General features: G+C 42.8%; 1 protein-coding gene across 1 annotated transcript; it reads left to right on the top strand.

The window, feature by feature from the left end:
• The first annotated feature begins 2,042 nt into the window (after positions 1-2,042).
• On the top strand, positions 2,043-8,961 carry ARL14EP (ADP ribosylation factor like GTPase 14 effector protein). Its single transcript, XM_054283683.1, has 4 exons — positions 2,043-2,153; positions 3,912-4,417; positions 5,260-5,387; positions 6,378-8,961. The coding sequence occupies exons 2-4, from the start codon at positions 3,995-3,997 to the stop codon at positions 6,604-6,606; spliced, it is 780 nt and encodes a 259-aa protein (XP_054139658.1). The 5' UTR covers positions 2,043-2,153; positions 3,912-3,994; the 3' UTR covers positions 6,607-8,961.
• Positions 8,962-12,082: the final 3,121 nt, after the last annotated feature.

The raw sequence follows: 12,082 nt of genomic DNA, 5'->3' as shown, positions 1-12,082 counted from the left end.
TTTGAGGGTCATTCTGGTGACCAAAAAAAGTGAGACTTTTGAGGGACATTCTGGTGACCAAAAAAGAGTGACAGACTTTTGAGGGATGTTCTGGTGACCAAAAATAGGTGACAGACTTTTGAGGGATGTTCTGGTGACCAAGAAAAGAATGACAGACTTTTCAGAGATGTTCTGACGACCAAAAAAAAGTGAGAGACTTTTGAGGGACATTCTGGTGACCAAAAAAGAGTGACAGACTTTTGAGGGACGTTCTGGTGACCACAAAAGAGTGACAGACTTTTGAGGGACGTTGTGGTGACCAAAAATGAGTGACAGACTTTTGAGGGACGTTGTGGTGACCCAAAGGCCATGTTGGGTTTTTTCTCCGAATGAAGAGACAGATTTGAGGGGTTTGGTTTTATTTATTTATTTATTTAAAACAAAGAACAGCTTTGGTAAGAACTGATTTTGGGGCTGGGGTGAGATGAGAAATAGAGGCTGAGGGACCTGCAGGGAGCACAGGGTATCCTGGAACAGCACAGGTGACACCTGGGATAAAACAGGGCTTTCCCAGGACAGCACAGGGTATCCCGGGATAGCACAGGTGTGAAAAATGCATGTATTATATGACTGGCTTTTCGCAAATATTAAAATGAATATTATATGTGTTGTGTTAGAAAGAAATGCTGTATTAATTCTCTTAAATACTGTGTTAAATACAGTTTTAGGTTATAAAATTTGTTAAAATAAGAACTATATTAGTGGGTTTTTTTAAAGAAAGGAATGAGGCACTCGCAGCAGATAGCAGCCACAGGACACCTAAATCTCTCAGGGAAACGAATTTATTGCCTTCTTATCAGAAGAAACGAACTTCTTCCCGCCTTGAAGGCGCTGTTAGGATTAGAAGGAAGAAGTTGACAATGACCAGACAAAATCCTGTGTTTGAATGGAATTTATGCATCATGTATGAAGTGTATGAATATGCAACGGGCTATTGTTTTTAAGGGTTAATCCTTTGTTAGCAGGCGTCCTTTTTCGGGCTCGTGATGCCCAGAAAAAGGTACCCGGATATCCATAACTCTTTGTTTTTATTGTCTCATATTGTCCTAATTCAATTTGCCAAAATTGTTATTACTCTAATTGTGTTACTATTCTTTTTAACCATTTTATTACTATTAAACTTTAAAAAAATTTAAAAACAAGTGATTGGCGTTTTTCACAACAGGGTATCCTGACACAGCACAGGGTATCCCCGGACAGCACAGGGCATTCCCGAGATATCACAGGGCATTCCCGGGATAGCACAGGGCATTCCCAAGACAGCAGAGGGTATCCTGGGACAGACGAGGGCACTCCCGGGACAGCAGAGGGCACTGCCGGGATAGCACAGGGTATCCCGGGATAGCAGAGGGTATCCTGAGACAGCACAGGGTATCCCGGGACAGCACAGGGCATTCACGGGATAGCACAGGGCATTCCCAGGACAGCAGAGTGTATCCCGGGATAGCACAGGGCATTGCCGGGATAGCACGGGGTATCCTGGGTTAGCACAGGGCACTCCCGGGACAGCAGAGGGCATTGTCGAGACAGCACAGGGCGTTCCCGGGACAGCAGAGAGCACTCTAAGATAGCACAAGGTATCCCGGGATAGCACAGGGCATTCCCAGGACAGCACGGGGCACTGCCGGGACAGCACAGGGCATTGTCGAGACAGCACGGGGCACTCCCGGGACAGCACAGGGCATTCCCGGGACAGCACAGGCAATTCCCGAGCCCCGGCGCGGCCCCGGTCCGGCTCAGTGCCGCTCTCCCTCAGCGCCGCCGGTCTGCAGCCCGGCGGAGCCTGCACCGGGCCACGGCCCTCCGCTCACCGGCCGCGCCGGGGGCGTTCGCTCAGCACCGGCCCCGGGAATCACCGGGAATAATCACCGGGAAATAAACACCGGGATTCACCGGGAAGTGCCGGGAAACACCGGGCCCCTCAGGTCAGAGCCGCTCCTCCGCGCCGCCAGGTGTCGCTGTGGCCGCCCGCCCGCCGGAAGCGCCGCTCCGGCCGCCCCGGGCTCTGTGGCGAGGCGCCCTTGATGGCCGCCCCCCGCCGGGCAGCGCGGAGGGACGGAGGCCACGGCCGGAGCGGGACACGGCCCACACGGCGGGACACACACCGCCGGCAGGTACCGGCACGGCGGGGAGGGAGGGACCGTGGCGGCCCGGAGGCAGCGGAAGGGCCGGGCCTTCCTTTGCCGGGACGTTGCCAGGCCGGCGTGGGGCGGGCTCCTCCTTCGCCGGGCTGCCCCTCAGGGAGCTCGGGTGCGCGGGGAGCGCTGGAAAACATCGCACGCACAAAGCCCGGGGGTTGCGGTTTCCAGCACTTTCCTCTTTCCGCCACAGCAAAAGCAGCCGTGAGCTCCTCCCAGGCGGAGGAGAAACTGCAGCTCCTACCCGGAATTGCTGTGCATTAATGGATGAGATCCCCGTGTTCCCTCAGCAGTAGTGTCCTTTGGACAAAGCGAGGTGACAGACTTGTGCTTTTGTGCAGTTTAATATCGCATAGCATGGTACAGATACCACACATTGTAATAATTATTTGGTTTGGTTTGTTTTTTTTTTTTTCCCTTAGAAGACAAATTGGGTTTCTCAATAGGAACATCTTCCAGGAGTCCTGACTTACAAGTGTTGAAAATTCAGACTATCACTTGTGTATTGGCATGGTGTGTTTCAGCCACACACACGAACCCCACCTTCCACAGCAGGAATGAGTCTGAAATGCACATTAGCACTTGAAGCAGGCTGGATGGAACAAACTTCTTTGGGTAAAGTTACTTGGTATTGCCTGAACTGCTGTTCAAATGTTAACTCGTTTGCAGTGAACTTTGGTCATTAGCAGCTTCAGTTACCGTGGCTTGAAACACAAACTTTGTGCAGCTAATAATAAAAGATTTTCATAGAGCTAGTTCACTAAGATGGTGAAGTTTGACAGGTGGTCTTTTAAAAAAGATTAAAAAATCATTCACACACCAGCTGTTGTGAAGAATTTTATTCTCTCCCAGACACAACCAGTAGACTGCTTTTCCATTTGTCTGGGTTTTGCCTTTGCAGAACAGGGTGTAGGTGAACATAAGCATCCCAGTTAAACTACACTCATTGTAATTAAGGTTCTTGGAGGATTTGAGAGCAAGTGATTCCTTTCTTTTGGTAAAAGTTTGTTTTTTATGTTGTGGTGGAAAAAATAGTGCAAGATGGGCTCAGGCTCTGGTGTGTTGGGACCACACTGGGCTAGCAACAAGCAGGGTGTGAGACCTAAATTATTTTTACTTTTAACTCAATAACCAACCACCCGTGCCCACAATGTGGACTTTTTAATGCAATTACACAAACCCACCCAAACCCAAGGAGAAGAAGGTGCAGAAGAAGGACCAGCCTGCACCCTAAAACCTCCATCTTGCTTTATATATATTACTATATTCTGAAACCTTAAACTCTCCGTTTTCCACCTGGTGATATCACACACTTCTATTCAAACTCCACAGCCACAATCCCAGTTCTGTCATTCCATTTTGGAAACCTTCTCCACAGCCTCCACAGTTCTTTTGGGGGTCAGTGCCTGCCAGCACAGAAATTCTCAGTTTCCAGGGTTCCAACATGAGTCTGCAGTGGCTCACTTGGCATTTTGTAGTTTAATTTGGTATTAGTGCCTAACTATGAAATAACTGTCCAACAGAGGACTGCTCACAAAAGCCACATGACCCCAAAATAAAGCCTCTGAAAGGAATATAAAATGCATGGTTTAGTTCCAGAATAAATGTTAGTTGTATCTGGACTAGAAGGCTATATTTTCTTTATGTGTTTTTTAAATTACTTAAATCCAGTATGTCAGGCTTATGGAGAAAAGTTTGCACTGCAAATCTGATTGATTTTAATGCTTTCTCTAGGGTGATCTTCACTGAAACTCCTGAAGGCTTCAAAGATTTATTTTGGGCAAAATAAACGAGCTGAGTTGTTCTGATAAAGCAAGATGGATCCCTGTACAGTTGGAGTTCAGCTCCAGGCTACCAGTGAGTGCCACAAGATCTATTACACCCGTCACACTGGCCTCAAAACCAAACAAGATATCTCTTCATCTGACCTCCTGCTGCTTCAGCTGAGGACTGGCATAACCCTGTCAGAGAACAACACAATCTGCTTCCACCACGCCAAAATTTACATTGAGAGGTTTGAAGACTTACAAAAATCCTGTTGTGATCCCTTTAACATCCACAGAAAGCTGTCAAAGAAAAACTTGCGAGCCATTGACTTGGACGATGCAGCTTTCCTGAGCGCCAAGTTTGGAAGGCAGTTTGTTCCTGGTTGGAAGCTTTGTCCCAAGTGTATGCAGATCATCAATGGAAGTGTGGATGTGGAACCTGAGGAGCGACAGAGGAGAAGGCTGGACCCAGATGTATGTATATGGATCAGTTTTCCAGTCCCCTCTGCACTCTGCAAGCTGTTCCACTTCATATAACTGCCACATAAATTTCATTTTCCTCACCTAGAAATAAGAAAGGATGTAGTCTTTTAGATGTACAGGTTTACTGTATTTAAACCTTTGTTTGGAGAACCTTAAAATCTTCTCCTCTAATTAAATAATATGGCCTCTGAGTTTTGAAAAATTGTGCCTACTTAAAAATTCATGTGGATACCAGACTGCTGCTGGTATTTTAAGCTGTTATTCAAGCCTTGCAAACAACAAACTCCTGTGCTTGAAACTGAGCACTGCAAAAGCTGCTTCTAAAGATGTCTCTTCAGTTAAAAAGGAAAAGAAGGCATTTTCTGTTGCAGCTCATTATGAAATGAGCCTGCAGGGAGGTGCATTAAGTGTGCTGCTGTTGTGGTGTCTGGGCTGTGAAGGTCAGGGACAGTGATGAATGGCTGTGGGAGGACACTTCTCCAGGTGCTGAGCCTGGAATGCGGCTGGTGCCTTGCTGGCTGCAGCGTTCAGGCTGTGCACAGGGAGTCTGCACCCTGAGCAAAGAGGAGTTGCATCCTAGGAGCTGCTCCCCTGCTGTGTTTTTCAATCATGTGTCACTGTGATTAGCAGGATGATTTGAGAGCATTGATTAAAACTGCCACTACAAAGCTTGTGTTGCTGGGGTCAGAGACAGGTATAGCTCTCTAGCATGAAGATTTGAAGTTGTCATAGAATTATAGGTCAAGAATTCATCTAGGTTATTACAATATCCTTGACTAGATATTTTGTTAAGATTTGTATTTCTAATGAAGTGACATTTTCTCTTCCTTCAGGGTCGTACTGCTAAGGCTTTAAAGTCTCTGCAGTTTGCTAACCCAGGACGGCAGACTGAGTTCACTCCAGAGACCAGTAAAAGGGAAAAAAGAAGGCAAACAAAAATCTCAGTGTTTAATTCAGACAGGTAATTTGTTAGCTCTGTTTACATTAACTTTCATTTGAAAATAAAATAGTCAGCCTGTAACATTAGCTATGTGGATGTTTGTGTGGGTATGGATTGAGTTCTTGGTTTTAGGGATGTTGAAGATCCCTCTCATTCCTGAAATAAATAAAAGAGAAGATAAAACGTTAGCTTACAGTTCATATTTCAGGCAAACACAAAAAGGTGTTTGTGAGGCACAATACTACACAGACCATAGATGTAGCTATTAATACATGCATAAACTAAAATCCTGATAATAAGATAAATTTGAATACACTAAGATCAAGTAGGCTACACTGAAATATTGGTCATCATCTTTCTGTAAACTCAGTAGTTACACTTGGTAAACAAAAATGTGCAAGTTAGGACCTTACCTTCCTTTTGAAAAACAAAGTGAACATCCAATTTGGAAATTACTGGATAACAAGCTACAACCTTCTAATGTGACTGATTAGAAATTTTCTTCTATTTTTCTTTTTTTTTTTTTTATTTGTCAAAATATTCAAGAAATAATCACATTAGTGTGTTGTATCACATTAAGTGTAACTGTAGCAGACAGAAACAGACACTAAATATGCTGCTCACCAACTACACATCCTTCCCTCTCCCTCTGTTTCTCCTGCTTAGTTTGGGCACAGAGTGGGGATACAATTTTTTGGAGATACAATTAGGACTGACAAACGTTAACCAAACACAGTAAGGTATCTTTGAAATGAACAGTGTTAAAGTGAGCACCTGAAGACAGCAAACTTCCCTCCTGTCCTGGTTTTGCATGGGAAGCATTCACAGAAGTGATGCAAAGCTTTTAGCCACTAGCAGGCTGTACACACCTCTGTGAAAAAACACATGTAAAAGACAAAAGAAAAACTTCTTTCTGGGAAGCTCCTTTTAAAAACTCTCAGCAACTTGGCATCAAAGCAATAAGAGGATTTTAACACGGAAAAAAATAGATGTTTATTTTTCATTGCACAGGCAGGTAATTCCAGCCAAGAGCAAGGTGTATGACAGCCAGGGGCTGCTGCTGTACAGCGGGATGGACCTGTGTGACTGCCTGGACGAGGATTGCCTGGGCTGCTTCTACGCCTGCCCCAAGTGCGGCTCCAACAAGTGCGGCACCGAGTGCCGCTGCGACCGCAAGTGGCTCTACGAGCAGATCGAGATCGAGGGCGGGGAGATCATCAGGAACAAGCACGTGGGCTAGGGGCCACCATGGCCTTTGTTCCATCCTGAGTGCATGGGCCATGCTTTGGGTAAACACAGCACACACAGGGTTTAGTTTGCTGTAAGCTATTGGGACTTGTCAGCACCCACGGGGTGAATGCGCTCACTCTCACTGTTGTTTTCAGTGTGGGTATGTCCATAACCACGCTGCTGTCTTTGCACTGATAAAGCAAGATGGATCCTTGTACAGTTGGAGTTCAGCTCCAGGCTAGCAATGAGTGCCACAAGATCTATTAAGATCTGTTAAGAATCAGGATTCTTACTCATGCAGGTAGGATCTCACTGAACAGCTGTACTCAACTACAAGGTGCTGAATTCTAACGTGATCTCTCCTGAGCCACTCTTCTTTCACACAATTCTTTCATGCATTGCTTTGTAGAATGTACCATCTCTGCAGATCCCTCATTTCTCCTCCTCAAATTCAGGATCTCGTGGGTTTTAATCTGATTTATGTGAAAGTTCTCAATGAATTTACATGCAGTATTAATAGAGCTCTCTTTCTAGTATTTAGAGTGAATACTGTATTTTCTCTAGAATACTGAAGCTACATCTGGTAAATCCAATCCTGTTCACTTAAAAAGGAGTCAAAAGCATTTAGGTGTTCAGGTCTCATCCCAGTTACTGGCTTTTGAGGCCAAGTTATCCTTAGGAATTCAGAAGGATATGAATTCATATTAAAATATTGAAATTAACCTGTCAAGGCACTGTGTTAAAATATTACTTATTACTTTGTTGTTTTCTGTAGAACAAAATTAAAACAATTTTCCTCTGTTATCAGTCTGTAATTGGACTGAACCAGTACTTCAACAGCCCTCTCCCTGTTTTTTTATCTTTTTACTGATTTTTAAGGTTTATATGCAACTGAAATAAACTTGAGTGTCTGTTTCCAAACCAAGATTATCTAGGCCATTACCTTCCATTCATCTGGGTTTTTTGGTGTCTTTAGTTGATACATTATCTGTCCTCATAATATTAAACTTTTACACTGTAAGAAGGCTTATTGAAAAGATTTTGTAAATTAAGTCTTAGTAACATTTTTATTCTTTGTATTTTTGTTGTGTTTTGTATAAATTTCCTGTCCTTTGGTGATTTGGTTTGCTGGGTCACATTTTCTCAATAATACTGTTAAGTTCTTGCAGACTTACTTGGTAAAGCTGTATAAAGTTACAGTGTGCTCAGCAGATCTTGTTCTGTTCTGTTCTGAATGTTGCCTTGCCAAAATCCAAAGTTATGCTTTGAGTTATGCTGACATCTGCTGGTCCTGCTGGAGTATAAGCACTGAGATGCTGCATTTTTATTAAATCTGTTCTAAAAAGAAATCAGACTCTTTTTTTTGGTCAGAGCATTGGCATCTGTTGCAGTGGATGTCTCTCACTGTTTCATCTCTTAAGCAATCTTTTGAACCAAGTGAAAATATAAACAGGTAACTTTCAGGAGAGTGAGAGGTGAAAAGCTGTTTGAGTCATGTAATTTCCATGTGCTTATTTTTTTTTTTAATTAGACCAGAGTTGGCAGTACCCACTGTTAATAAACTTAACAGGCTTTCATGTGTATGCTGAGTGCAACCCCTTCAGGTCCACAGCCAGATTTTGGATTCACTAACTCCTTAAGGTGCCTAGAGCATCCCATGATTAGAACTGGATTTCTGCACCTCCATTCAGTCTGTGCAAAGTGAGTACATTCAGTCTCTCATTTTACAGCTGCACTAGCAGGTGATGCCTTCCCAAATAAAACACTTCTTTCCTAACAATACAAATAGTGAGTACTGTCCCTGAGGACAATCAGGGTTTAGGTTTTTTTCTGGTAAAAAAAAAGACATTTTGGTGTTGGCTGTTCACATGTCCTCCTAAGGTATTTGTGACATTTCCATTTAGCTGCATCTCCTAACATGCCTTGGCTGTAGTGTGTCACTAAGTTCAGCAGCAGGTTTTTATACAGTTCCACGTGCCTTTTTTCTCTTAAAAGACATTGTTACAAGTCAGACTTTACCATTTTGCTAGATTTAACCTGCTTCCAGCATGAGTTTCTCTTTTTGCTGTTTTTATAAACACACAAACTATTTTTTCAACATTTAAAGTGAGTGCATGTGACTCCCAGCTGCACATGTACTTCCCCATCTGCCAGAATTACTCACAACTAAACCTGTTAAACAGGACATTCTTTTAATAGAGCCAAAGGAAACAACTGCTTTCCATAAAATCCAAAATCCAGATGTACCTCAGTGGCTGTATTAAAACTTTCCTTTTGCTATTAATTGCAAAAATTGATGTCTTGGCAAAGTTTACATATTCAAGGGACAAAAATCAATGACAGTAAAAGACTGGTTTATGAAGAATGAATATCCCATGAATCAGTTTGGGATTATTGAGCAGAAGCTCCAGAATTGTGTAAGAAACCAAGCCAGTCCTTAACACTCTGCTTTCTCACACAGAGCAAACTTCACTTGATGCTTAGAAAATGGTCAAGTTTAACATCTTCAAAAGTCAGTGAGGGTTCTTCTGTTGACCCTGTGAGCATGGCTGCACAAACCTGGTCAGACCAGAGACAGGATGTGCCCCTTTGTGAAGCTGAACATTTCAAACCAATGAAGTGTCCCTTGGGATTATTTGTGTTAAATATTTAACAGCATAGAGCAGTCAGGTAATGAACTCAGAGAAGCTTTACACTAACTTGCAATACTGCTGCAAAAAGACATTTATCTTTGGGAGGGTGTTATAGCCTTATCCTTAGACACAGCATGAATCTGGGTTTTTTGTTTTTTTAATCAGTTAAATTCATTACTTCAGTAACATAAGACAACTTCTAACTTTTGAATTTCTTGCCATTCAATACATCAGAGAGATCTGGAAGTGGACAGACCTACACAAAGTTTGTAATTTTATAAATCTAGAAGTCAGAATTAAAGCTTCTAAGGGAAAAGAAGAAAGTTAAGGTGAGAAATTTATACCTATTTTCGATCTGTTTTAACGTTCCTTTCAGCCTTTTCTCATAGGCATTACATTAGCCAGGATGGACAACTGCACACACTCTCTCTGAAGACAGAGCTCCAGAGAGGTTAAGTGGACATCTGTCCCTTGGTGTGTGACAGAAACACCTACAGCACTCAGCATCAGGGCCTTAAGAGTCCTCAGTCTCATGGCAGAACACAAACACCATTTCCAGCTTGAATTTGTTTTCCCCTAAAATTCTCAATTTTCTTTTGTCGTATTTGTGTGTCAAGAAATGCAGTTCCAGCATTTCTCAGCTGATCTCTCAGTGGAATATAGGGTGTGCTGACATATGGTAGCTTGTTCCCTCATGATCCAGGTGTTTTTCCCCAATAACTCCTCAGCAAATATTCTGAAAGCTTTGTTCATATTCATACTGATTTCTAACCAATACCACGCTAATGCAAATTAAATAAAGGCTCCTTCTGACACTTCTCTCTAAATTATACACTCTTTTAAATCCAGCTGATGGCAGAGGAGCAGTTCATTGAAATTAATACATTCAAAGATCATTAATTACAAGTTGCATCTAATATTCACCAATGTGGAAGCCATAGCCAGAACTACTGTTATTAGAGTTCAAATCAAATAGACAGCAATTAGATCTCAAACCATCAGCTGCCCTCCAACATGTATTAAAAAATATTGTAGGGAGGTGTGAACTCTTGCCATTAAACTGTCCAGTGGACTGCTGGAAGGGGTTTTGGGCCATTATCCCACTCTGAAATAGGGAATTTCCATGTTTCTAGTCTCTCACACCCAGCAGAGGGCATCAGCCTACTGCAAACCTGTGCATGAGTTCTGTGCTGCACCTGCAAGAGATGTGACCCCAGAGCTGGGGGATTCCTCAGGGATTTCATGGGAGCATTCAAAAATCAAGCACGGGATGAGAGAAGTGTCACCCACAGCCACGAGGCTGCAACAAAGCTGACTCAGGCACAAGATATGCACTAAAGAGAAATTGATTTTCTTTTTGGGCTTGCCAAGAGCTTTGCAGCCAATCCTCAAACACCTCGATGATTGCTGGTTCTTCCAGAGGAGAACAGCACATTTTAATAGATACATTTCAATTTTGCTTTTCGCTGTGAAAATTTGGTTTAGATCTCCTGCCTGAACATTGCCTCAGAAATGCAGCATTGGGTAGCCAAGGAGGCACTCACAGCAGGGCCCTGCTCTCCTGACAAAATGGAAAACTTTCCACACAAACAGGGAAAGCTTTCCCACACAAACAGGGACAGCCTTTTCCCAGAGCAGCAGCAGCAGCAGCCAGAGGCAGCCTAGCCTGAGGCTGGGGTAGGGAAAAGACAGGAGAGGGACTTTTCCCTTGTTCTCCCACCATAACCAAGCGGTGAGAAAATTGCCCTAATTCTTCTCTCCTTCCCTTCAGCAGGCCTGTGCATGTACTCAGCAGCAGACGAAATCTGGATCACACAGCGAGTTGCCTTTCTGAGCTCTAGTTAGGACAGCATTTAGCAACTTGGGTCACCAGCTCAGCTCTCCATCTCACCCACAGATGTCAGCATTTCCTACTGTAACCTCCTGAGAGGGGCTCCATGCAGAGCTCCAGCCTGCAGCCTCAAGTAAAAGCAATTCTCTTCTGTCATCTTCTGGATTTCTCCTTGTTATTCTTCCAGTTCTCCTTGCATTTTAACTGACACCTCTACCTACTTTTAAATTGATTGTTTTAGCTGCTGAATTAGAACCATGAAACATATTAATAAGTAATGTATTAAAAAGAATATATATACTTTTATATATACTTTTACACATATATAAAAGTATATATATATATATACTTTTATATATACTTTTATGTATACTTTTATATATATATTTAAAAGGATGTAGGTGCAGCCTGGGTAAGCTGGTTACCAGCACCATCACAACTTCAATTCTCAAAGAGAAATCACTGGGAATTCAAAGATCCTACTTCATTCACAGCATTTAAGGTCTGATAAGTCATCTGAGAAACCTTTAAACATAACCACTCAGCTTAAAGGTAGAAAATAGGATTTTAGCAAATGTCAGTAGCATAAGTTTTCTTAACTCGCCATTTCTTTTTCTAGTTAATCCTGCATTATAATCCAGGTGAGAATGAGTTTTCTTCTCACTTCATCCATTTTCTGTTGCAGTTTTTTTAGCACACAATAAAACCACCCACAAACAACCCCAAACCCCACCCTCAAGCCTCCAAGCTGCTGCTCTCCTATTTTATAACATGGCAGTGTTCCCTCAGCTGACTTGCTTGTCAGTTTTCAATCAGATGGGCTGGATCTTGACAGCTGGCTTCAATGCTCCTGCAACTTCTCTCTTAACCATCTCTTTTTATTAGTCATTATAATTAGAGTGATTATATTTTGGCTTAGTTTTCATTTGTTATCTTTGTGCTGCTTCCTGGGAGTTTCAGTTCAATCTCTAAAAAAAAAAGAGGAAAAAATCAGAGCTGGTTCTCTGTTAAATACACCTGTG

This window comes from Melozone crissalis, unplaced genomic scaffold, assembly GCF_028551555.1.
Source record: "Melozone crissalis strain CALT ecotype California unplaced genomic scaffold, PUWL_Pcris_2 ptg000038l_1, whole genome shotgun sequence".
In the NCBI taxonomy this organism is placed as follows: Eukaryota; Metazoa; Chordata; class Aves; order Passeriformes; family Passerellidae; genus Melozone; species Melozone crissalis.
The sequence above is the reverse complement of the archived record's forward strand: the minus strand, read 5'-3'. Positions and strand labels throughout refer to the sequence as shown.